General features: G+C 55.8%; 2 protein-coding genes across 3 annotated transcripts; both read right to left on the bottom strand.

The window, feature by feature from the left end:
* Positions 1-178: 178 nt before the first annotated feature.
* Positions 179-1,951, bottom strand: LOC117647916 (SAP30-binding protein). Its single transcript, XM_034389893.1, has 5 exons — positions 1,806-1,951; positions 1,407-1,584; positions 1,047-1,328; positions 765-971; positions 179-688 (listed from the first exon to the last, which is right to left on the bottom strand). The coding sequence occupies exons 2-5, from the start codon at positions 1,563-1,565 to the stop codon at positions 449-451; spliced, it is 888 nt and encodes a 295-aa protein (XP_034245784.1). The 5' UTR covers positions 1,566-1,584; positions 1,806-1,951; the 3' UTR covers positions 179-448.
* Positions 1,952-2,388: 437 nt separating this feature from the next.
* LOC117647915 (DNA-binding protein D-ETS-4-like) lies at positions 2,389-22,930 on the bottom strand. Of its 2 annotated transcripts, none has more exons than XM_034389890.1 (5): positions 22,715-22,930; positions 13,660-14,374; positions 6,430-6,584; positions 4,498-4,711; positions 2,389-4,211 (listed from the first exon to the last, which is right to left on the bottom strand). In XM_034389890.1, the coding sequence occupies exons 1-5, from the start codon at positions 22,760-22,762 to the stop codon at positions 3,844-3,846; spliced, it is 1,500 nt and encodes a 499-aa protein (XP_034245781.1). In that variant the 5' UTR covers positions 22,763-22,930; the 3' UTR covers positions 2,389-3,843. The 2 variants fall into 2 exon arrangements, with proteins under 2 accessions (XP_034245781.1, XP_034245782.1); XM_034389891.1 differs by lacking the exon at positions 22,715-22,930 and adding an exon at positions 16,681-16,792.
* Positions 22,931-24,663: the final 1,733 nt, after the last annotated feature.

Below are 24,663 nucleotides of genomic sequence, written 5' to 3'. Positions count from 1 at the left end.
AGAGAATGTGTGTACTGTGGTGGTACAATGCTAAGTACAGTAGGATTCAAAAGTGATCCTTGGGTCCTTGAGGTCATTCCCCCCATCCTGGGTGCGCATGTGAGGGGATCAGTGGTTCCGTCCGGGTGGTTGCTTTGGGTCAGTCATATATGAACAACCAAAAAATCAGAAACCACAATAAGTAAAAAATAACATTTATTTGTGAGTTCAGGCATCAATGAAGAATCAGATGAATTACAAATTGATCATTGTTTTACAGAATATTTCAAACTTTTTTTTCTGTCTCAATTGGTTGGAATGAACTATGTACATACACAAAGATGTCTTGGCTTGTCAGAGGGGGCCAGATTACATTTATAACCATCGGATTTTAATGTAGAGACAGAATGCTTTGATTTGTATACCAAGGGACCAACGCACAACTCCCTTTGTCATGAAATTGAAAATACTATGTTTTAGGTTTCTTTGGAAGAGAACCAAATGCTGATATGACGGTTCCTTTAGTGCCTGTGGCAGAGGTAGTGAGAGAAGGTTGTTGCATTAATCCAACAGGTCTCAGTAATGGCGCAGACACTCCACCACCGGCCCCACCAACTTGGTCCCATTTTGATTTCCTCCGCTTGGCTTCCTCTTCAGCAGAAAGGCTAACTCCAGCAGTCCGTTTTGCTGTGCCTGACACAAACTCAACCTGAAAGAAAATTTATAAAAGATTACCAGTCAATAGACATGAAGCATGAGCTAGAGGGAAAACTAAAGCAGCTTACTTTGGTTTTTTCTTTCCTTTCCTTTTCTCGTCTATCAGTGTCGTCCTTCTGAGCTTTAGCTAGTGCTTCATAGTATGATTCTTTACCCCACATGAGAGGGTCATATATTTCAGGAGGGTAATTTGTACCTAGTTCATTAATGTCACAAAACTGTACTAACTTCTCATAAATACTGGGGTTGCGAAAATCTTTCCTATCTTGTATAGCCTGCAACATAAAAACCATTTAAGACGGAGTGAAGGAGCCCACAGATAAAGCCAAGGATTTTGAATTGATAATTACCTTGTTCATATTGAAGTTGGTATTGCTCTTGATTCTTTCATGCAGCCTTTTAATTTTTTCCTGTAATGCCATTGAACAATGACCTGGGGGTTCAGGGGGAAGTTTTACACCATCAGGAGCCTGTTCTGCTAACTCTTCTATGGCGATTTCTTCTTCAATCTTTTCCTCTTCCTTCTCCTCTAAATCCATAACTTCGTCCGAATCTGCACCTCCATCTCCTTCCTCATCTGAGACAACAGTGTCATCGTGATACGAAACAAGCTGCGCTAGTCTCTTGGCATTCTGTGGAAAAAAAGGAGGAAAATATTAGTTGAAATGACAAATTGCATACACTTTCACAAACAAATTAAGAAAACTTACTTGTAGACGAACTGAAGGCGACACAACAACAGCAACAGAGGCGACTGGTTTAGGTTTCTCAGGAGAGGGACTAGAAATATCCCCTGCTTCATCTTCTCCTTCTGAATCGGTGTATGTTGCTGTAAGTGATGCTAGACCCGAAGAATTCTGAACTGACATATTGCCAACTGAAACCAATCTGAAAGGCCCCAAAGAGAAAAAAATACAGTAACTGTATGGGAATAAAATTTCATGTGAAAATACAAGAAGCAGAGACGAATTCTTGACGTATATAAAGTGAAATTAACTATTTGTAAGTCAAGTTTCTAGGTTAGAGGCTTCAAAAACAAACCAAGGGTTATGTTTTGTCCGGAGTGAAAGAACATCAAGTAACTTATTCCTAAACTAGACCAAACGTACCTAAACGACCTAGAATTCAAAGATACTGTATGACTTCAGCCACAAAATACATAAAATTAGTTGAAAATATTAATGAATGTAGCCTTGATTGATGTTGTTGTTGTTTCGTTTCTCTGGGAGAAGTGCCACCTTTTGGAAACAAAAATAGGTCCCGATCCGATGAAAATTATGTTGTAGCTTACCCTCGTAAACTTTAAAATTGTCTGTCTCAAAAAGGTAAAGATTTAAATTTGAAAATAAATGCAAGTCGTAAAGGACCGATTTTGAAACCAATATTAACGTCAACATTTTGAATTTGAGAGGGTTATGTTGGTACCTTGGTGGCGGTAAGCTCAACCTCTGTGGAGGTACGTGGACGTAGCGTCCTCTCGTAAAACGAATTTATTCATTTTAATCGGCGGAGATACGGAATGACCAGCCGATTTTGGCCTCGTAGTGGCCGTTGTGCGGTCTGGAAGGCCCGAAACGCCGCTTTCTATCCCAACGCCGTGATACAGGGGCGGGCAGCGGGGGCCTTCCCTCCCCAAGAAAAGGACCGGGGGGGAAGAGAACAGGGTCAATAATGAGGTTTAATAAAGTAGGGTTTTAAGTAAAAGCGTCTTTTATTTCACATTTGAGCACATTTCCAAAACACATGGAACAATGGATGGCACCCCTGAAGAAAAAAAATCATTTTTGACAAAATATTTGATGCTCAGACTTTCTGGCATGAAAAAGGAAGCAAAGACATTTTGTTGCAGTCGAGGAGATCTTAAGAAGGGAGCTCTAGCTTCTGAAGGTCTTCTTAAGTGCAAAATCTTCACAGCGATGACATATCTTGTGTTCAACAGATTTTTCCTTTGAAAAGTGGATGCTGCAATTTATGTCAAATGTAAGTGTATTGAGTGTGCCACATGCTGATATAAATATATAAATACAACTTAACGCCATAAATGTCATTTTCAGCCGAGCTAAAACTACAGCACATGCTACATTACTTAACCTATCATCGTCACCTCATAATCATAAGTCACCATTCAAACAATTGTTCTAACAATTGGAATAAATATCATGTAAAATATATTAATTATAAATATAAAAGGTACCATAAATTATTACAAAAGAAAATATCTCTAGAATGAAAACAAAAAGCTAATCTTGTTAGTTCCAAACTTTAACTAATATGAGATAAGATTGCATCATACTATATGCTGCATTTATGGTTACATTATCAGTAATACTCAATAACATAATTAAAATAAGAACATTAAGGAGATCACAAACATTCTCAGGAAATACATAACACTCACATACATAATTCTTCTCACACATAAAGACCGTGCACTGCACGTGTCCTTACTCTCTCTCACACACACACACACATGTACGCACACACACAGATAGCAAGGGAATGCGCATTCAGAAGAGTGTGGGTCCGACGACGTAGCGCCGGCCCCGGAAACATTATTGGGGTTTGTTCATAGAACGTACTCTCAGAAATATATCATAGATATATGGGAACAATAAAAATCACCGGCACACCCCGGGACAGCGCGGCCCAGTCCGGCGGCGGCCGCCTCGCCCCCGACAAGCTTCGCAAGCTTCGCAAGCTTCGCAAGCTCCGCAAGCTCGAGCTCAGGGCAGAATAAGTACCCCACCCGAGCACCGAGAGGGGGGCCTGGGCGGCCTCTCCGCGCGGCCCGGGGACAGCGCCAGCAACACAAGCAACACCGCCACCGTTTACAGTTTACAGGTTGGGACCGCGCAGCCGCACTGGAAATTACCTTCCTCCAGCGGCGCGGGCCTCGTATTTACAGTGCATGTACAGGGCGCGGCCGTGGCGTGCGCGGACGCTAGCGGACGCGCTGGGTAGCAGGCGCTACGCGCGCGTCGCGGCGCGTCACTAGCCGCCACGGCCTCGCACACTCCAGCCAAGTCAGCCGGCAAGTCAGCCGGACGGACATCCAGGACACCGTCCAGGCCGGTTACTCTACTTACCCCCCTCAAGACCGCCGTTGTCCAGCAACGAGGGAGAGGGGGGCCGCGGGCGTGGCAAACTCTACAGGCTGTACGGGTGGCAGAACTGGTAGACCAGCCGCTGCGAGCGCTCCGTCTTCTTCATGATGCCCTTCTTGTAGTACTGCCGGATGGAGCGGGACAGCTTGTCGTAGTTCATGGCGGGCCTGTTCTTGCGCGCGCCCCACAGCCGGGCCACCCTCACCGAGTCCTCGATCTTGAAGACGCCGCCGGGCCGGTCCACCCAGCGCACGCAGCTGCCGTGCACCTGGGGCGCGGCCAGCAGCTCCTTCAGGAACTGCCACAGGTGGATGTGCGAGCCGCGCGAGGACGGCGACGACGACGACGCCGACGACGAGCCCGGCGTGGCGGCGGCAGCGGAGGCGGCGGCGTCGCAGTCCTCGTCCTCGTCTGCAAGAAGGAGGCCTTGTGTTAGGTCGGCAGCAAACAGTGTGGGTGCCTCCTCTGCTGAGGCAGCGGAGCACAGTGGGCCAGAAGACAGAAATCCATTGGTGGGGTCACACGTTCGGTTCGAATCCTATTTAGCGACTCTGGAGCTCAAAACGCGTCTAGAGTTCTGGCCGCCTCCCCCGGTCTTCTGGCCCACTGTGCAGAGCCAGCCTGGACGCAACCTGCTTAGGGCAGGCACGGAGTCTTGTGCGAGTAACGGGAAGAAGAAGAAGGAGAAGCAACTGACCGTCAGAGGTGTCCGCCGACGACGCGCTGGAGTTGTGCTGGCTCTGCGGGCTGCACGCGCTCTGCTCCGACAAGAGCGTGGGCGCGGTGGGGAGGGTCGCGGCCGGCGCCTCCAGCTGGTGCAGCAGCGGGGCGGCGGGGGGCGGGGAGACGCCCCTGTCCTCGACGCAGGCCGCCTTCCAGATCTCCAGCTGGGCGAACAGGAGGGAGCCGCTCTGCAACAGGAGGGACAAGGGCGGTTAGCTTGGCGCCGAGCTTCGACTCTCTCCATCGCCCTCGTTCCCCGTTCGCGGCGCCGGCGGCCTCGCTGACCGCCTCGGCGACGGCCTTGGCTGAAGGACGAGCGGCCGCGCCGCCACCGCGTCGCCACGCCCCCAAGGCCGAGTCCACGGCCGCCTAAAGGAGGACTGCCAGGACTCGAACCTCGGTCCACCCGGCGAAACAAGCGTGCCTGGCACTGCCTGGCACTGCCTGCTCGCTGCACGTGGGTGATGGCATGGTCCTCGGAGCCGCGACTCCCTGGTTTTTGTCTGTGCCGCAGACTCACTCCGAGAGTCTCTCTCGCACTCACGGGGCGTCGCCGCGTCGCGTACAGGTGCGAGAGAGACAGAGCGACGAGAAAGACCTCTCAGTCTGCTGGTGGCTGCCTGGACCGGTGGGCCGGGCTTCGCCTGGCTTTGCACGTGGCAGCGATAAGGCAGAGTGGAGACAGCCGAAGCGGCTCGACCGTTTTCGGACGCGCGACCGTTTTCACCACTCGCTGCAGACTCACTCCGAGAGTCGTCGCTCTGTCTCTCTCGCACTCATGCGGCGCCCCGTGTAGGTGCGAGAGAGACAGAGCGACGACTCTCGGAGTGAGTCTCGCTGACCGGTCCGGCCAGATGGGCCCTCCATGATGGCACTGCCCAGGCAGCCCAGGCACCGCGGAGATTCATCAGCGCTTCGTCTCTCTCTCGCTCCGTCCCCTCGCGGGACGCTGCACGAGTGCGAGAGAGACAGAGCGACGAGACCACTGCGATGGTTGATCGTACAGTAATGTCGCGCGGAGCCACAAGACTGAGCCGCAAGGCCGACTTTGGGCGCCAGATTCGAATCTATTGCCAACCTACCCTCCGCGGAAAAGGACCGAGTGCAAGGAGCCGAACCGACTATGACTCCGTCATTGATTCTCTTGGTTACCATCATTCTGGCCAGGAGAGTGAATTCTTCGCAGTCAGAAACACGAACATAGTCGATACTGTGTACTGTCGAGGGCCGCGCTAGTGGAGCTCCCTTCGCGCCATTTCAAAGCCAGCGCGTTCGAAAATTGAAGATGGAAACAAACGGCGTAGAAATGCAAACAAGAAAAAAATCTGCGGGCGTTGGCAGGCGTTGCCAAGCGGGCAGTGCGGGCCCGCCTTGCAACACGCGGGGAAAGTGCCTCGAACCACCAGCCAGCCAGCCAGCCAGTCGGCCGGCCTGGCCACTGGCCCCACTGCCGGGCGCAGCGCGCAGCCAGGAGTCTCTCTGTCCTCGTCCCACCCCCAAGGGGGCCTGCTGGACTTGCTGCTGGACGTGGGTGGACTGCCAACGCTGCCTCCACTTCACCCCGAAGGTTTGCTTGCACCTTTCAATTTAACCCTCACAGCCGGAAAGAAAGCATCATGCAATTTGCTAGTTTCGGATAAATGTGATGAACTTGAAAAGAAAAGGCCTACCTGATCGGTCTGTATGCCCGTCGGTCCACCTGCCTGCTGTCTGTCTGTCTGCCTGTCTGTCTGCCTGTCGGCTGCGTCTTAATTGCCCGGCCATCCCAACCCATTGACGGCATCGCCATCATCTTGCCTCCTATTTGCCACTTTCGCGGAGTGTGCTCGTCCTCGCTCACTCCACTCTGTCTGCCTCTGCGGCCTACTTTCGCTCATGTCGCATGATTTGGTAGCAGTGTCCTCACCTGGGGCGCGCGCTGAGTCAGCTCCACCTCGCTGAGGTTGGCCAGGGTGGCGCCCTCCATGTCGAAGAGGTGCAACTGCACGCTGGGCAGCGAGAACTGCCTCACGGTCCACATGATCCAGGCGCGGACGTCCTCGCGCGTCCACAGCGCGGGGTCTGAAACAAAAACAACAACAAGAGTCAAATGGAGCCTGAAGTCAAACCGACCTAGCTTCGTCAAATGGGGCTTCCTTAAGGCAAGGGCGCGGCAAGTGCGAAAAAGGTGAGCAGTCGAATGGGTACGCGGCAGTCAAACACAAGAGACCGAGCCTCGTCAAATGGGGCCGTGTTGTGGCACGCGACGGCTGATGCCCGCTGATGCCCGCCGTGCGCCATTATCCAGGCATTATCGCGTCCAATCAGATTCCGCCTTCATTTCGCCGAAGCGCATAAGCGTACCTGGGCGCGGCCGCACCACCCACTGGAGGCTATTTTTAGCCTGATCCCCCCCTCCCCCCTTTTTCCACACACACGCGCACACGCACGCACGCACACACTTTGACTGGACCGGATTTCATAAATGTATTTTGAAATATTGTTGTTTGTCGTAAACACCTGAGCCGGCCTCGGGAGGATCAGTGTCACCGCGCGTCAAACTCCCATTCCACTCCGCTCCACGCGCACAGTGGGCCAGAAGACCGGTGGAGGCGGCCAAAATTCGAGCCGCGTTTTCAGCTTCAGAGTCGCTAAATGGGACTCGAACCGAACGTGTGACCCCACCAATGGATTGCTCTCCGAACGAGGAATCCATTGGTGGTGTCACACGTTCGGTTCGAGTCCCATGTAGCGACTCTGGAGCTCGAAACGCATCTTGGCCGCCTCCACCGGTCTTCTGGCCCACTGTGGAGCACCGCGCGGCAACGTGCGAGGCGACGGCTTCGCCATGGCTTCGCGGAACCGCGACGCCACTTTAAAGTTTGAGCCACGCCGCGCAAAATGACTGGTATTACGGCTGCGTCGGAAAATAACCGGCACGCACACGACACTATGAATCACTCGCCTCTCTCCGTCTCTCTCGCACGCCCGCGAGCCGCGGCGCGGCGCCCCGTAGAGAGACACAGAGCCACTGGCAGTGCTCTGCAGCCCTGCTGTCGATTATGTTATGAATAACACGACATCCTGGTGAGCAGTGCAGGCACGCCGGAGGCACGCGCGATCAGGGACCGTCCGTAAGCCTCGCTGTGGCTTCAATAGACAAAAGCGCATCAACTTTTGATTGGACGCACACGCCCTCTTGAAGTTATAAAAAAAATCTCCCTCTCAAATTTTTGAAATTTTTGTTGTTTTGCGTGTTTTTACTTTGAAAGCGCAAAAATGACACGGTTTGAGAGACTTTTTTTTCCTTCTTCACACCTCTTTGACGGCGCTGCGCCGCGCTGGGCCGTGCACTGCCCGAGGTGCCACCGCCACAAAGTGTTCCACGTTGCCGGTTTTGCCGGCATTGCCGCATTCCGAGTCGCAGAACCAAGTGTTGGCTAACTGCGTTACACGATCTATTCGGGGCTGCACCCCGCCCCGGCGCGAGGCTAGCCTTTCCACAGAAAGTCTCCCCGACAGTGTACCCCGGAACGGCCGAGCGACGGAGCGGCCTTGGCTTACGGGGACTTATGTGTATCGGGCAGTGCTATTTATAGTGCCTATTGGCCAAGTGCGGCCAGACCGGCCTAGAGGGCTGCCAGGCCGTGAGGGGGTCGTCAGCAAGCATGGATTCCTCGTTCGGAGAGCAGTCCATTGGTGGGGTCACACGTTCGGTTCGAGTCCCATTTAGCGACTCTGGAGCTCAAAACGCGTCCGGGATTGGGGCCGCCCCGCCCTCAGCCTGCGAATGGCTGGGTAGGCATGCCCCCCGTACTGCCGTGTGTTGCGGGATGGCCTGCCTCGGGCCTCGCAGGCGCTAGGTGCCTGGCTGTGCCGTGCCGCCACGGGGCCGCGCGGCCGTTGACGTCAGGGAGTAGGGGCGTCGTCGGGCACCTTGCAGTGTGTCTCCCCTCCCCCCCCCCCCCCGCCTCGGCAAGGACGCGGCCCCTCCAGCGGCCTCCAGCGGCGTCGCTCGCAAGCGAGCACATTCTCCAGGAGAAAGCTCCCCGCCTGATTGGGCTGGCCGTCCAAGTCGATGGCACGGAGGCACACTGCAAGTCCTGACTAGTCCGCCAGGACGCCGACGACGCCGCCAGGACGCCGCCAGGACGCCGCCAGGACGCCGCCAGGACGCCGCCAGGACGCTGACGACGCCCAGCCTTTGTTCTCAACGGCCCAAACGCAGCGACCTGTCGGCAGGCTGACTCGGAAAAATGCTTGGTCGCCCTCTGTCTCTACACTCACGGGGCGTTCCCCTGGGGTGCGAGAGAGACAGAGCGACGACGCACTGCTTGGAATCGGGAAAGGCAGAGCCGAGGCGAAGTCACCACGGTCACGCCCTGCCTCGCCCTGCCTCGCACAGCCACGCCACTGCTTCGCAGGCTTCGCAGGCTTCGCTTCGCACCTACAGTGGCGTGCTCTGCGGAGGCAAACACGTTATGCAATGCGGTAGGACGCGCAGGGCGCGACGTGCGAGTCGAAAGAAAAGGACCACCCGACAAACTGAAAACAACTAAAAAACTTCTGCAATGAACTCCTTCGTTTTGACGTTCAAAAAAACCTCCATGTGTTTCCATTGTCTGAGGTCAGGAGCGACGAGTTTCTTTCACTTTGTCGTCTTTATCTTCCAATCCTTACTGCATCACTTAGAGTGTAGATGCAATGACGTCATTTTCGAGTGTCGGTGGAGCTACACTGCAAAGGAAGTGACGCTCGGCGGCATTAAATTACGTAACGCGTTGCACCACGGGCGTAGCGCCCGGTAGCGCCTCGCGTGGCGATCGGAAGGATGAAGAGTCAACAAAGACAAAGACAGAAACACACGGTGGCGGCGTCTCCCCCTCGGCGCGCTGGCTAAGTCGCACAGTGGGCCAGAAGACCGGTGGCGGCGGCCAAAACTCCAGACGCGTTTTGAGCTCCAGAGTCGCTAAATGGGACTCGAACCGAACGTGTGGCCCCACCAATGGATTGCTCTCCGAACGAGGAATCCATTGGTGGGGTCACACGTTCGGTTCGAGTCCTGTTCAGCGACTCTGGATCTCAAAACGCGTCTAGAGTTTTGTCCGCCTCCACCGGTCTTCTGGCCCACTGTCTTGCTACTCGGTGACGCACTTGTCGGGCTTCTCGGAACGAACGGGGAAGCGCGACGGCGGCGTCCTTGTCCCCGTTAAGCTCCCCGAGATCCAGCACGGCCGAGTGGCGCGTTGGGCAAGCGGCGGCAAGCGGGCATTCCCCCCATACTGCACCCCAGTGAGTCACTGCCGGGCCACTGGCGGGGCTGGTGGGGCTGGCGGGGCTCGGACCGGCAGTGGTGGTCATCGCGACACAGCTGTCCGCTAGCCCACCTACGGCACTCTCGCATATTTGCATCGTTCGTCAGGGCTGCAGCGCGGTTAAAAAAAAAAACAACGAAAAAACACCCGCTCCCCCCAAAAAACGCTTTTACGCACACTCAAACACGCACACACTCATCGGTCAGAAATGAGTTAGCTCCGCTCTCTCGTCTAGTACACTGTGGGACGTTATCGATCAGCATTAGTTGGGCCGGTATGACAAAAAAAGCCTCGCGCGCGAAACCGGTGTCACTTGAAGATGATAGGTTTTATACCGCTGCTTTCACCGGCTAACGATCAAAGCCGGCGGTCGTGATGTTTTGTGACTAACACCTTTCTTGCGCAATGTTCCCCCGGTGTAGTGGAACGGGGCCAGAGCCGGGCCGCAGGATTGGCAAGGAGGTGGCTGGCCCGGCGAATACTTCCAGGAACATCCAGGATTTCCAGGCGTTTGCCATGGTTACCGAGACGCGTTGCGCAAAGCAGCGTTCGTTGGTTCGGCCGCTCGGAACGGGGTCGGGCGCACAGTGGGCCAGAAGACCGGTGGAGGCGGCCAAAACTCTAGACGCGTTTTGAGCTCCAGAGTCGCTAAATGGGACTCGAACCGAACGTGTGACTCCCACCAATGGATTCCTCGTTTCGGAGAGCAACCCATTGGTGGGGTCACACGTTCGGTTCGAGTCCCATGTAGCGACTCTGGAGCTCAAAACGCGTCTAGGGTTTTGACCGCCTCCACCGGTCCTCTGGCCCACTGTGGGGCGGGGCCGACGTCGAACGGACACCATTTTGACGTCCTTTCGACGCCGCGTGGCCGTCGCTGTGCCGCCCCGTCAGCCCCGTCATGGCTGCGGCGACTTTGAAATCTCGGAAAGGCGTCCGTTGTCTTTCGGCGCGGACAAGAACAACGCCGCCACCCCCTCCCACGCCAACGCCCCGGTCCGCCCCGGTCCGAGCACAAGACAATAGGGCGCTAGCCAGTCACCCCGACGCCCCGCTTCGACGTGAAGGCGGTGGAAAAAGAACGAAACTCGCGTCCAGCGAGCCAGGGGCGAGCCGCGGTGCTAGCCTGGGCGGGCAGACGCGCCGACAGGACTCCAGAGACTCCGGAGGAGCCATTTAAATGGGTTGGGGCCCGGCCAACATTCCTGCGGGATTTGTAAGGTGACTCGGCCAAAAATGTGTTCAGCCATAAAAGTGGCAACGACAGTCGCGGAGCCCAGTGTTGCCAACGGAGTCGGTTTGGAACGTTCGAGTTTGCTTTCAGTGAACCACAGTGCGAGCAAAGAGTTTTGCTTTTGATCTTTCTACAGTGTGCTGGCCAAGTAACAGCAGTCTTGCCATAGGAATAGGGTGAAAATTCGCCCGAAGGTGCCAGACGCCTGCTTTGCCTAGGCAACATCTCCGTTCTGTACAAAATACCTCGTTCGAGAGGTCTGTTGCCTTTTCGCCTTCTTTTTGGCCTCCTTGTGGCAACGCAGGCGGCACTGCGTTTCAGCCTTCCCGTCTCTGCAGTCGGCCCTGAAGCCGCCATTGTGTTTGGCTTATCTGCTCGCCGCACGACTCGGTCGCTTTATTCCGATCGACGCGATTCGAGATTCGATTCGATACATCGAATGGCGAGCGAGGTCGATCTCAATCACGCGCGGAGCGCAATGAAAATAAATCAAAACCCGATAAATACCGAAACACTTTGTCTCTGCGAGCTGACGCTATCGTCACTGCGTCTCGGGGGTGCGAGAGAGACAGAGCGACGGAGCGAACTCTGCGCAGACTCGTGCGTGGGGGTCTCCGAGTCACGGACTCCGCGCGCTAGCGTCGCAGCGCGGCCGGCGCCTCCAAGTTCGCCTGCTTTGATTGAGCGAGAGAGACGGAGAGATGCCGGAAAAAGAAAACCAGGCAAAACGAGACGACTGTGGACAATGCGAATGCAGCTCCAGAGAGAGAGAGAGAGACGCAGCATTCAAAGTGAGTGACTGCGCGGAGAAAACCAGAGCACCGTTTTACAGTTCGATGACAATGCCGCGCGAGACGCACCAAGCACCAACGGCGTTTTGCAGTGAAACAACAGTGAAACACGGACTCAACTGCTTGCCTCGTTTTCACCGCGAAATAACGCACGAGAACGATGAGTTGAGTTTCTGACGCCTCAACCAAAAAAAAAACTTTTAAAATTATTTTTTGTTTGCGGTGTACGCCAAAGCAAATAAGGAAGGGGCCTGTTGTGCCGATAATATCCGAAAGCAGCGGGGATCGAACCACGGACCACGCCCCGCCGGGGTGGCTTGGGCGTGGCACCGGCACCGCGTGACGGCTCGCTCATAAAGGAAGCAGAGCGCGCGCCTCCACTGGAAGTGCGGCACACCAACAAGTGGCCAGCACTGCCAACCCGACAACAAGGAAAGCCTCGTCTCGGGGCGCGTTGGGGATGCGGGCCGTGGAGCAAGGCCTCTGTTTCGGATCGCCATCGAACGTCAATCATACGCAACTACCAAATCCAGTACCAACTATGTACTCTACTTCCCAATTTATTTTCTTCTTTTTTTTTTCATTTTGGCTACGATATTGAGTTTGACACTATCGCCGCACTTCCCCACCAGGAGGCCTTCAGCTTGCTGCCACTGCTACACTACTGTCAGCCTCAGGGCTCAGGGTCGGAATAGCGAAGCGCGTTGCCAAGCCACCAGAACACCAACACAACAACAACAAACTCACACACACACAACGCTGGAGAGAAAGCTGCCCGGCCACGTTCGAAAAGCGCGCGCCGAGCCCGGAGCGCTTTCGGGCGCCGCCACTGGAAAAAGGGGGAGGGGGGGGGAGGTCCAAGGACGTTCAAGGCCGCCGCGCCAACCGCGAGCATTTCGTGTGCACAATGAGGAGAGAAGAATTAGTACTTGTGCGATTTACCCTTTCGAACGCGGAAGGCGAGCGGCACACGCGTGACTGGAAAAGCGGGGGAGGGGGGGGGAGCCCAAGGACGACGCCGCCGACTTCTCGCGCACTGAGCGTACCCTTGATCTGATAGAGGTAAACAACCAAACAGGTTTTTCACTTCGTCCTTTGTTTTTTTTCAAGTGCCAAAGAACAATGCGGTCTAAAATCAAAATGGTGCAAATTTCAAGGCGGGGAAATTGAGCAGGTGCGCTCGAAAGCACGGCGAGACCGCTTATTCGCGCGATTCGATTCGCGAGCGCCATTTTCTTTTCCAGTGGGGGATCTCATTAACCCGGCCGGCTAAAGCGGCGGAGCGGCGAGCAATCATTTTTTGTCGCGGGATCGGCGATTGGCCCGGGGAGGTGATCAGTCGTAAAAAGACGGCGGGATGTCGGTGTCGCTCCGTCTCTCTCGCAGCCAGCGACGCCAAAGCGACGCCAAAGCGACGCCAAAGCGACGCCAAAGCGACGCCAAAGCGACGCGCAGCGAGTGCGATAGAGACCGCGCGACGGCCTGCCTTACGAAATAAATCTCGGACGCGTGAGTACAGGAGCCGAGGAGACTTCTAGAACCACGCGCGGCCCATCAGGGTGCCGACGCGACGCGACGGCGCACAGACCGGTGGAGGCGGCCAAAACTCTAGACGCGTTTTGAGCTCCAGAGTCGCCAAATAGCACTAGAACCGAACGTGTGACCCCACCAATGGATTGCTCTCCGAGCGAGCAATCCATTGATGGGGTCACACGTTCCGTTCGAGTACCATTTAACGACTCTGGAGCTCAAAACGCGTGCAGAGTTTTGGCCGCCTCCGCCGGCCTTCTGGCCCACTGTGTTGGGACTCTACTCACCGGGCGCGATGCCGAGCATGGAGCACGTGCTGCCGATCTCGTTGCGCATCTGCTGGATGGCCAGCGAGATCATGGGCTCGATGGCGTCCTGGTCGAGCTGCTGCAAGTCCTCCTCGCCCTCCTCCATCTTGACGGCCTGGTTGGAGGCGCCGCCCGAGAGCGTCCTCCGCAGCGGCGCGGCCCAGGGCGCCGACGCCATCTGCTGCAGGTCGAAGGGCTTCAGGTTGAACTTGCGCTGGAAGCTGGTGTCCTTGAGGACCTCGCGGAGGAGCTGGTGGTCGTGCTCGGCGTCCTGGACGGCGTCCTGCATCTGCGGCACGCTGGCGTCCTCCTGCTTGACGGGGAACAGGAAGGCCCGCTGGTTTTCCCAGCACAGCTCGGGCTCCGTCTTGACCTTCTTGAGGAGGGGCTCGTCCTTGGCGGGCTTGGCGTCGGGCTTGGCGTCGGGCTTGGCGTCGGGCTTGGCGTCGTCCTCGGCCGGGAACATGGGCGGCGGCTCGCAGAACAGCGACATGAGCTGGCTCACGCTGGTGGGCGAGTAGGGCACCTCGCTGTCGGACAGCGCGCCCCAGGCCGCGGGGCTGCACGTGCTGGTGGCGAGGCCGAAGGTCGGCCCGAACGTCGGCGACGGCAGAAGCGACAGGTCGAACGCGTCCGCCGCGAAGTCGCCGAACTCACAGGGGTTGCCGCGAGGGCTGGGCACCGTCTGCGGCATCTGGAGGGAGAGAGAGAAGGCATCAGTGTCTGAGACAAAGCAAGCACTCCGTCGCGCCGTCCCAGCCGGCGCCGGCGGCCAAGACTCTGGACGCGATTTGAGCTCCAGAGTTGCTAAACAGGACTCAAACTGAGCATGTGACCCCACCAGTGGATTCCTCGTTCGGACAGCTGTCCTAGTGGGGTCACACACTCGGTTCGAGTCCCATTTAGCGACTCTGGAGCTCAAAACGCTTTCGGGATTTTGACCGTCTCCACCGGTCTTCTGGCAAATCCACCGTGCCTTTCCAATGCACCGCGTTTTCCAACTACCACACTGCGCGCGACGCCAACACGCAGACATGGCCGTGCAGCGAGTCGGTGTGCACGTGGGAGGGCGTGCTGCGTGCACACACACGCACACACACACACGCACACACACACACACGGCCGTGCATACGCACACGCACGCACAAGAGTCAGCCTTGACATTAGCGCGGCGACAGGTAACAACGGCAGTTACGCCCTTGCAAACCGCAATACTACGCACACACGCGCAGGGTGGCAGGAGGAGGGGGGAAGGAACAAACCCGCGCGCAAGTGGCGGGGTGGGGGCAGGCGCGGCAGGCCCGGCAGGCCGTCGACGAGGCTCGTGTGCACTTTCACCACGAAAACATTTGGCGACGCGCGGTCCTGTGGCAGTGCCGTGGCGATGCCTGCAGCAGGGCGCACTACGCTTCACCCAAGTGCACAGTGGGCCAGAAGACGGGTGGAGGCGGACTAAACTCTAGACGCGTTTTGAGCTCCAGAGTCGCTAAATGGGACTCGAACCGAACGTGTGACCCCATCAATGGATTGCTCTCCGAACGAGGAATCCATTGATGGGGTCACTCGTTCGGTTCGAGTCCAGCTTAACGACTGTAAATGTAACTGAAGATCAACAATCGATTGAATTTTGCAAGGAAAGAGAGTCTGCTTGGCGTCGTGCAGTACCACGACACGAGAGCCTTCCCTTCACCGAGGACCCAGAAAAAGAAGGAGAGAGAGAGAGAGAGAGAGAGAGAGAGAGAGAGAGAGAGAGAGAGAGAGAGAGAGAGAGAGAGAGAGAGAGAGAGAGACGGAGCGAGCGCACCCACGGGTGACTTTCGTCTGCTGGCCTGCCGTGCCGCGGTGTGCCGGCCGCTCGGCGCCCCGCCTTTCCAGCCCACCGCGAGATTTACGAGTCGAGAAAATGGAAAACACAGCGAGTCCGTCTCTCTCGCACTCACGGGCCGGGGTGGCCAAACCGCAGGGGGTGCGAGAGAGACCTCACGGCGCATTAACGTTTACTCTACGACTTTGGGTTTTACTGTTTTACTGTTTTACCGATGCTCCGGCGAGTCGGCCTCGAACCAGCGAAGCGGTGAGGCAGATCGATCGGTCGATCTATCGATCGCAAGCGAGAATTTCTTTCCGCGCCACCGCAGCAGCGAAGCAGCGACTAGCTAGGTCGCGTCTAGCATGTTGCTGTTGCGAGCCCCGGCGAGAAACAGGTCCACACCGTTCCCCCTCCCCCCTCCCCTCTCATTCGCTCGCTCCATGACCTTGAAACGAAGAAACTGCTTCGGCGTGCTCCGCGCTGGGGCCTGGCTGGGGCCTACACTGGCCTGGCCGGCCTGGCTGCGCTGCCGCGCTGCCTCGCCAGCATGCTCCAGCAGAGCCGTCTCTCTCGCACGCGACGCCCCGCGACGCCTTGTTGCGCCTACACCATCAACCGCGCCAAGTACCCGAAAAGGTTTTCAATGTCAAACTCAGGGCGGGGAATTTCCCCCGCGAGGGCCCCTCCGATGGGAGCGAGAGAGACAGAGCGAAGCGAAATGACTCGGCGACTTCGGCGGGCTTCACGCCTCCCAGGCCCTATCGGCATATCCGACGTTGTCACGCCAAAACGGAGCCAGAGTGATGGCAGTGCACTGGCAACTCACAACACAGTGGCGAAACAGACCAGATTGAAAATATGTCAGCGGAGAAGAGAATATCTGCTCGCGCCAAGGCGTTAAGGTTACTGATACACTGGACCGAAGGGACTCGAACCGAACGTGTGACCCCACCAATGGATTCCTCGTTCGGAGAGCAATCCATTGGTGGGGTCACACGTTCGGTTCGAGTCCCATTTAGCGACTCTGGAGCTCAAAACGCGTCTAGAATTTCGGCCGCCTCCAAGCTGGTCTTCTGGCCCACAGCGCACGGGCTCGCAAAAGACACCACTCGCTAAATGGTGAACCACCCGGACTACCACCAGCTACGCTACCCCTCGCTGTCCACCGCCACACTGCAAGTCGAACCTACCACAATCCGGGCTTCGTTGCGCTGCGAGCGACCAGTGTGCCGTCAACCTCTCCAACTCGCTGCCGAACTTGGAGGGCACCGCGACCCATGGCGGCGCGCGCGCGACTGCCGGCCGACCATTGCCGGTGCAGCGAGTGGGGAGGCCGTCTTATAGGCACCGTGGCTGGGCCTACAGGAAAAATTACCACGATACCCGAGAAGTTTTTCACTGTACACCTCAGGCGGCAATTTCCCGGGGCCCCTCCGATTTTGGGCAGAACGAGCGAAGCGCAATGACCGGCGACTTCGGCGGGCTTCACGCCTCCCAGGCCCTATCGGCATCCGACGCGCAAACACGGAGCCAGAGTGATCAGTGCACTGGCAACTCACGAAACAGTGGCGAAACAGACCAGCCCACCCTTTTTAGTGCCGGGATCCTGCTCGCGCCAAGGCTTAGGTTACTGATACGCTGAACCGAAGGGACTCAACCGAAACGTGGACCCCACCAATGGATTCCTCGTTCGGAGAGAACCAATTGGTGGGGTCACACGTTCGGTTCGAGTCCCATTTAGCGACGTGGAGCTCAAAGCGCCGGGAATTCGGCCGCCTCCACGGGTCTTTAGGCCCACAGCGCACGGCTCGCAAAGGCACCACTCGCTAAATGGTGAAAGGACGGAACTACCGCGCAGGTTGTTCCTTCGCTGTCCACCGCCATGCTGAAGTCGAAAAACAAATCCGGGCTTCGTTGCGCTGCGATGCCAGTGTGCCGTCAACCTTCCACTCGCTGCCACGTTGAAGGGCCGACGACCATGCTTTTTTCGACCGATGCCGACCATTGCCGGTGCAGCGAGTGGTGAGGACGTCTTATGGTGCACCGCGACGTCATCGGCCACGCTACGCCCTCGCGACACCGCGGCCGACGTCACCGACGCCACCGAGGTTGCCGAGTCCGTCGAGACAGACCGCCGTGGGATTTCCACCGCCTTTTCCAACATTGTGCCGCCGGCTCGGTGACCAGAAACCATGAACGCAGTCATGAGCGCGACCAGCCCAAGTCGTCAATCATCTCAGGCCAGGAGGCCGGCGGAGGCGGCCAAAACTCCAGACGCGTTTTGAGCTCCAGCGTCGTGGCTGACTCGAACCGAACGTGTGACCCCACCAATGGGTTGCTCTACGAACGAGGAATCCATTGGTGGGGTCACACGCTCGGTTCGAGTCCCGCTTAGCGACTCTGGAGCTCAAAACGCGTCTGGAATTTTGGCCGCCTCCACCGATCTTCTGGCACACCGTGCGCTAGCAGTGGCGTGGCGAGTGACGTCACTGCGCCGGAAATGCCTCCAGCCAGCCTCCAGCGAGCTCCCGGCTCTAGCTTCGGTGACGTACCCACACTGGCAACATGCCGACAGCGACCCACGGCCAATCCAGCGGATAGGGCCTCGTTTCCGGGGCGCGATTACATTTACTTTAAAAAATTTATCAAAATTAAAAATGCAATTTTTTTTTTTAGTAAAATTCAAAATGAAATGCTTTGAGTTGAGGGATACCTTGTTGCCGATGAACGGCTGTCCTCATGAAATTTCCATTTCTCTCCCATCATTTTTGAGAGCTTGTTCTATTTTGGAATTTGGCTACGTTTACGGCGGCAGGTTCCAGGGTTCGATTCTCCGCAGCAAAAATTTTGCAATTTTTTTTTAAATTTATTTTTGCGGTTTCGGAAAGCGGAAAGCGCGCCTCGTGTCCACGGAAAGGTCCCGCGAGGCTTGCGTAAGTGTTTGTTTTATCGCGGTCGGCGGACTGATTCGTCGCTCTGTCTCTCTCGCACTCACGGGGCGTCGCGGCGGGGACACCGCAGTGTCGTGACGGACGGGCTTGGGCCAGCGGCGCCAGCGGACCTCCCCGAGTCTAGCGCAATTAAAGATCACAATCGAACTTCCAGTGGGGGTCCCCCTGCTCCAGGACGGCCACCTCATGGACCGCGTCATGGAGCACGTCATGGAGCACGTCATGGACTCGGAGCGTCATCGGCTCGCTTCTTCGGGTCGCTCTTCGCACACAAATCAAACGCGCTTAACGATGTTCAGTCGTTGAAGTCCAAGCAACAGCTGGGAATACCTCGCGGCCTCCAACATCGGCGATTTGATGAAGATTGAAAGTCGCGCCGGCGGCACGGCCATCGACGCCCTCGAGTATACGCACAGTGGGCCAGAAGACCGGTGGAGGCGGCCAAACTGATGGAACACTACCACACTCATCACCGGCAGGCCGGCAGAGGCTCGGTTTCGCGCGAAGTGGCGCCAAGTGGACGGAAAGAAAACAAATGGACCACGTGGGAATACCGCGCTCGAATCACGAGAGAGAGAGAGAGAGCAAAAGAGACGTGTCCCCCCCAAGTGCACCAGTACTGCAATTTGGCGAGTGGAAGATTCGGCACGGCTGCCAGTGTGGGCCCCTGCAGATCGTGACGTAGGCCACCCGCCCCGCTGGCGTGTGCTAGGGTTGCCTACCCGCACCTCGGCAGGCGCTCCGTCCGCACACACACACACACACACAAACACAGCCGTACTCACGCGCGTGTCGCTACCACCCCCTAGGCCGCACTATAGCTCCGTCCCACCGCGCGTTCCCGGACGAACTGACCGAGCCGGCCGGCCCTTGGCGCCGCGGCTCGCCGGCGACGACAGGAAGTGCATCTCCGTCGACCCTAGAGGCCGGTGCAACGACCACGGTGGAACAATCGGATGGAAGGGCGAGTCCGTCTCCATCCACTTTTCCTCTCGGCTGAGTCCCAGTCAGAGCAAAAGGAGCACAAATAACCTACTTAGTGCCGCGGAGGATTGTTTTACGCGGAACCGCTCGCAAAGTCATTCCACTTCGAGGGGTCCGAAATGGGCAACGGAGAGTTGTCAGGAACAGGGAGAAGGAGGGAGGAGGAGGAGGAGGAGGAGGAGGAGGAGGAGGAGGAGGAGGAAGAGGAGGAGAAGAAGAAGAAGGAAGGAGAAGAAGAAGAAGAAGAAGAAGAAGAAGAAGAAGAAGAAGAAAAAGAAGAAGAAGAAGAAGAAGAGAAGAAGAAGAAATCGTCATTTTGATGCTGTCCGATGTGGGCGAGAAGTTTCCCGAAGATTGGGCCCAAGGTGAGGGTCGGTGGCGCGCCATGGCGGTGGCAGCCTTACAGTGGCTTCTTCGCTAATTGCCGTTTTTTCGCGCGTGGGTCCTCTTAGCACCCGCCTGCAGACTCATTCCGCAGTCGCTCTGTCCCGGTCGCACTCGCGAGTCGTCCGGTCGGGGTGCGAGAGGGACGCAGAGCGGCCCCAAGCACGCCCCAAGCACGGGGCGAGCGAACCAGCCTCGTGCCAGAGGACCGGTGGGGGCGGCCGAAACTCTGGACGCGTTTTGAGCTCCAGAGTCGCTAAACGGGCCTCGAACCGAACGTGTGACCCCACCAATGGATTCCTCTCCGAACGAGCAATCCATTGGTGCGGTCACACGTTCGGTTCGAGTCCCGTTTCGCGACTCGGAGACTAAAATAATTCGAGGGTCACTAAAAATTGCCGGTGATGAACCAACGTACTGGCATGGCCCAACAAAAATTTTAATGCGTGTGGCTGCATTTTCCGTCGCTAGACGTTGCGACTCCAGACGCAACTAAACAATGTCACACACAACATGTGTAATTTTTGCTCTCCGCGAATCCCCATTTGCGCAGCACGTCGTGAAGATAATTTTTGCGGGGACTCGGAGCTCAAAACGACTCGTACTCCAAATCGCGACGCGATGATGGAATCCCCAACGACGGCATCCAAACAAAAATTTTGTTTGCGTGTTGGCTGCATTTTCCGTCGCCAGCCACGTGTGCCGACCACAGACGCAACAAACAACAACAACATGTGTGTGTTTTCATCCCGCGCCCCATTTGCCGCGCCGTCGATGAATGGATGAATGGACGCGAGTCGCGGTGACGCGCGTCTCGGTGGCGTGTGACTTGGCCGTTCGTCACACTTCGTCACACTTCGTCGCGCGTCTTTGTCACGCAAGTCATTATTATTGTTTCTATCGCGGAGGATGAACGCCCTTCAAGGGTGTCACCCTGGCAACCGTCTATAGTGTATACACTTAATTGTTTGAAAGAAAATGCATTATTTTTCTCGCTATAAAAATAAATGCGTTTTTTTAAAAAGAACTCGTCTGCTTTTTTTCCGTCACAAAACCATTAAGTTTTTAAATTGAAAACCTGAAAAAGAACGAGGTTGTCTTTTTGTTGATGTGAGCGCGACGTGCAGTAGGCCACGGAAGACAAAACTGACCAAAGAGGAGTAAAACGACGGGTAGAGTGGAGATGGCTGGAATCTACCAAGACCGGGTGGGCACTATTAGCCCCATTCAGTGCTCGAGTATCTCCACCACTCGCAAAAAAGTTGCCCAGCCAGAGCCGACATTTCCTACTCGATCTTTCACCGTTTATTTTACGTAAGTTTACAGGGAAATTCCTCTTTTGCTTTGCTGCTCGCTTCGATTTCCCGAGGCGTTGCGTCCGTCTTAGGACAGCCACCAGCGTTCAAGTCACCCGACAAAAAAGGTATCGGGGAATCAGCACGCTCCCGTCGCACAGTGGGCCAGAAGACCGGTGGAGGCGGCCAAAACTCCAGACGCGTTTTGATCTCCAGAGTCGCTAAATAGGACTCGAACTGAGCGTGTGACCGCACCAATGGATTCCTCGTTCGGAGAGCAATCCATTGGTGGGGTCACTCGACTCGAGTCCTATTTAGCGACTCTAGAGCTCAAAACGCGTCTGGGATTTTGGCTGCCTCCACAACCTTCTGGCCCACTGTGCGTCGCCCCCCCCCACATTACTTTCCGTGAAAAAATGAGAAGAAAAGTAGAGAAAAAGTGCAAAACGACGGTGCTTTTATAAGGCAGGGTGGGGGCCGCGGCGGCCTTGGCTGGAATGCGAAAGCCAAAAGCAATCGAACGAACCGCCCAGGAACAAGTCGTGCTGATTTCACCTGGACTTATCTCGGGTAGCAACAACAAGCGGGCAGCCTACACTGCCAACCGCCGGCCCGACCAACGCACTCCTTGCCGCCAACCGCTGCTTCGGAAACGCGCCGCTTTTGCCATTTTTCGACGGATTTCCGTGATCATGTACGGCGTAGCGAAAGAATTTTTGGGAGTCACGTGGGTCCAATCCAGAAAGGGGGAAGGGGAGGGGGCGGACGCCGAGCCCCAGTGTTGCCCAAAGAGGGTGAAACACCCCATGATGCACCCATGCCCCGAAAGGGTTGCCAACCTCAGCCTCTCTAGGCAACTTCCAGCCAGACTGAGGTTGGCAACCCTGTGGGCGCGTTGCAGAGTTCGGTGAGCAAACTATTGGTGGGGTCACACGTTCGGTTCGAGTCCCATTTAGCGACTCTGGAGCTCAAGACGCGTCCAGAGTTTTGGCCGCCTCCACCGTTCTTCGTCCCGAGTCCGTCCCGACTCGACTCGGAGCGTCGCCAATTGGCCGATCGGCGAGACGGCGGCCATCTTGTTTTCCCCGACAGCGATAGCGGGAATATCGCGAAAAAAAACCCTCGAAAGAAGATTGATATCGCGTCGCGGCGGTCGTTCGCTCGGAAGCGCTGACGTCCGACTTGGGAAAAGAAACAAAGAGGCGTCAAATGGGCCAATTTTTCGATCGGGCGTCTCCGCGCGGCGCAGTGGCCGTTCGAACCTTCCGCAGTTGTTGTCTTGCAAAACAAACACGTATACGTTTTAGAAAAATAGTTCTGTAAACGTCTACCGTGCGCCAAATTGATTGAATCGACGTACAAAAGAAAATCCACCAGGGGATTCTGGACCAAAGCTGTCACCCGATCAGCCGAAGGGTTTCACGGACCAACAACACGTCAGTTTTGCTTCATTTCCATTCCCTTCCCTGACCCGGTCCACAAAGCCCGTCCAGAGACAGCCAATTCGCAAGGAGCAACAACAACAACCACAACATCAACATCATCAACAACACAACAACAACAACAACAACAACAACAACAAGAGGGTAAGTGGAGCAGGAGGTACCCACCGTCTCCCGCAGGTTGTCGGTGTTCCTCATGAACACGGCAGCGCTCATGTTGGCCGCTTTTCCCGCTTTTCCGCTCCCGATGCAGTAGTCCACTGGATGCACAAGACACGCGCGCTCACTTGTCGTTGTGGCACTAGCAGCGCGGTTCACATGGGGAACGGCAGGGGGGTCTTCTGGGCGGCGCGCGCTGCCGTCTGGAACGAACGTCGTGGGGGCTTTCTCGAGACTGGGGCCCGCCTGGCCGCCGGGCCGCCGCCTCTCCTTCGAGCCAGGCCCCACTGCTGCCAGCCCCCCTCTCTCTCCGTCCCGACGCCCCCTCCCCTCTCCTCTCTCTCTGTCTCGCTGTGTCTATCGCGGTATCCCCTTCATCGCGCCTCCCTCTTCCACTTGTCTCTCTCGCAAGAAACTCGTTTCGCGCGGTCAAAGCAACACGAAAACAAGAAGAAAATAAAGTTACACACACGCGCGCGCGCGCGCGACAGAGTGGCCAACCTAAACAGCGGGGTTGTTGCGAGGACTGACCGGGGTTTCCCTCCCTCCATTTTTAATTTTTTCGTCGCCACTAGTTGGCCGGCCTGCTCCAACTCGCCACCACATGGTGACTGTTGGCAACCGAAATCACGGCGCTCGGCGCGGTAGCGCGGTCCAGCCCAATTCGTCTACCTAGACCGTAAGGTTGGTAGTCCGACCAGAAATCGGCCGGCGGAACAATCCTCGATATTCGGGCTTCCGAAAAATGTTCCCAATTTACCGAAACAAACTCTCTGCTCGACGAGCTTGTCGAAGCACTTGCGTGTAACTGGTGGTGGTTGTGGTTTTGTCTCACTACCGGAATGTGCTTTAACGACATGCTAAGGTCATAGGAACGTATATTGGTGGAATGTTGTGCTCTGAGGTTGTTCGTACTGAGCGTGCGTTGCACTTAGGGCTTCCCCATTGCAAAGGCACCGGATTGCTTGGCCCCCCAGCCAGTCTGTCTCTCTCACGCCCAGCAGGGCAGCACGGGAGTGCGAGAGAGAAAGAGTGGGCCCTTTGAGATGGCTGGACTGTTCATAACAATGACGTCATGCGTACGCCGATCTGGTTCAATCGCTTTTTGGGCCGAGCCGCCTTGCTCTGCCTTTTGTCCGGGGCGCTGGCCAGAGAGAGAGAGATGGAGCCAGCGGCCTGCCAGCGACGCAAGGCGGAACATCATGACGTAATATGCTGCGTTTTAACTCCCCCTCTCGCTCCCATTCTCCCCCACCCTTTTTCTGAGGCATTGACGTCAGAGAACCCTTGGGTGTAGGTACGCCGTCTAGTACACTGGAAATAGTTTCATTCCTTCACAGTGTGTGCCATTGATGAGTGCATGATCAGGAAATAAGAAAAGATGGAATTAATATTATAAAATTTTATTCGTCCTCTTGCGGTGGCTCTGTGAGCCTAACACAGTCCAAGATTATTAACCTCCACATCACTACTACAATTAAAGTCCAGTAAAAAAATGACACACAGATAGTTCTCTTACAGAGACAAACACACATACTCACACTCGCACAAGCGCACTCACTCACACACACAGAGACATGAATTACATAGCTACCTAATAGTATTTACACGCTGTCGCTACTTGGCGTCGATTTAACGTACTTGTCCCTCATCTTAGAGACATATCACAAGAACACAACGCAAAAAACAACAATAAAAATAAATAATAAAACAAACAGGCTTTGTACATACTATCCATCATTGCGGAGGAAATAAGCTAGAACCAAGTCGTGCATGTAATTCTTACGTGAGCGAGAAGGAAAAAAAATAGTTCATCCTTAAACATTTAACAGAACAACAACGCTGAATGAGCAACTCAACTAAATTCAGTCCTTTGACGTAGTGCACTAGGCTCGGAGTCCTTCCGCGCGAGCGATATCCTACATCTGAGACGTGACTAATTTGTCTTAGATGATTTT

Source organism: Thrips palmi, unplaced genomic scaffold (genome assembly GCF_012932325.1).
Source record: "Thrips palmi isolate BJ-2018 unplaced genomic scaffold, TpBJ-2018v1 HiC_scaffold_3, whole genome shotgun sequence".
Lineage (NCBI taxonomy): Eukaryota > Metazoa > Arthropoda > Insecta > Thysanoptera > Thripidae > Thrips > Thrips palmi.
Note: the sequence above shows the minus strand (reverse complement) of the source record. Positions and strands in the feature narration are given on the sequence as shown.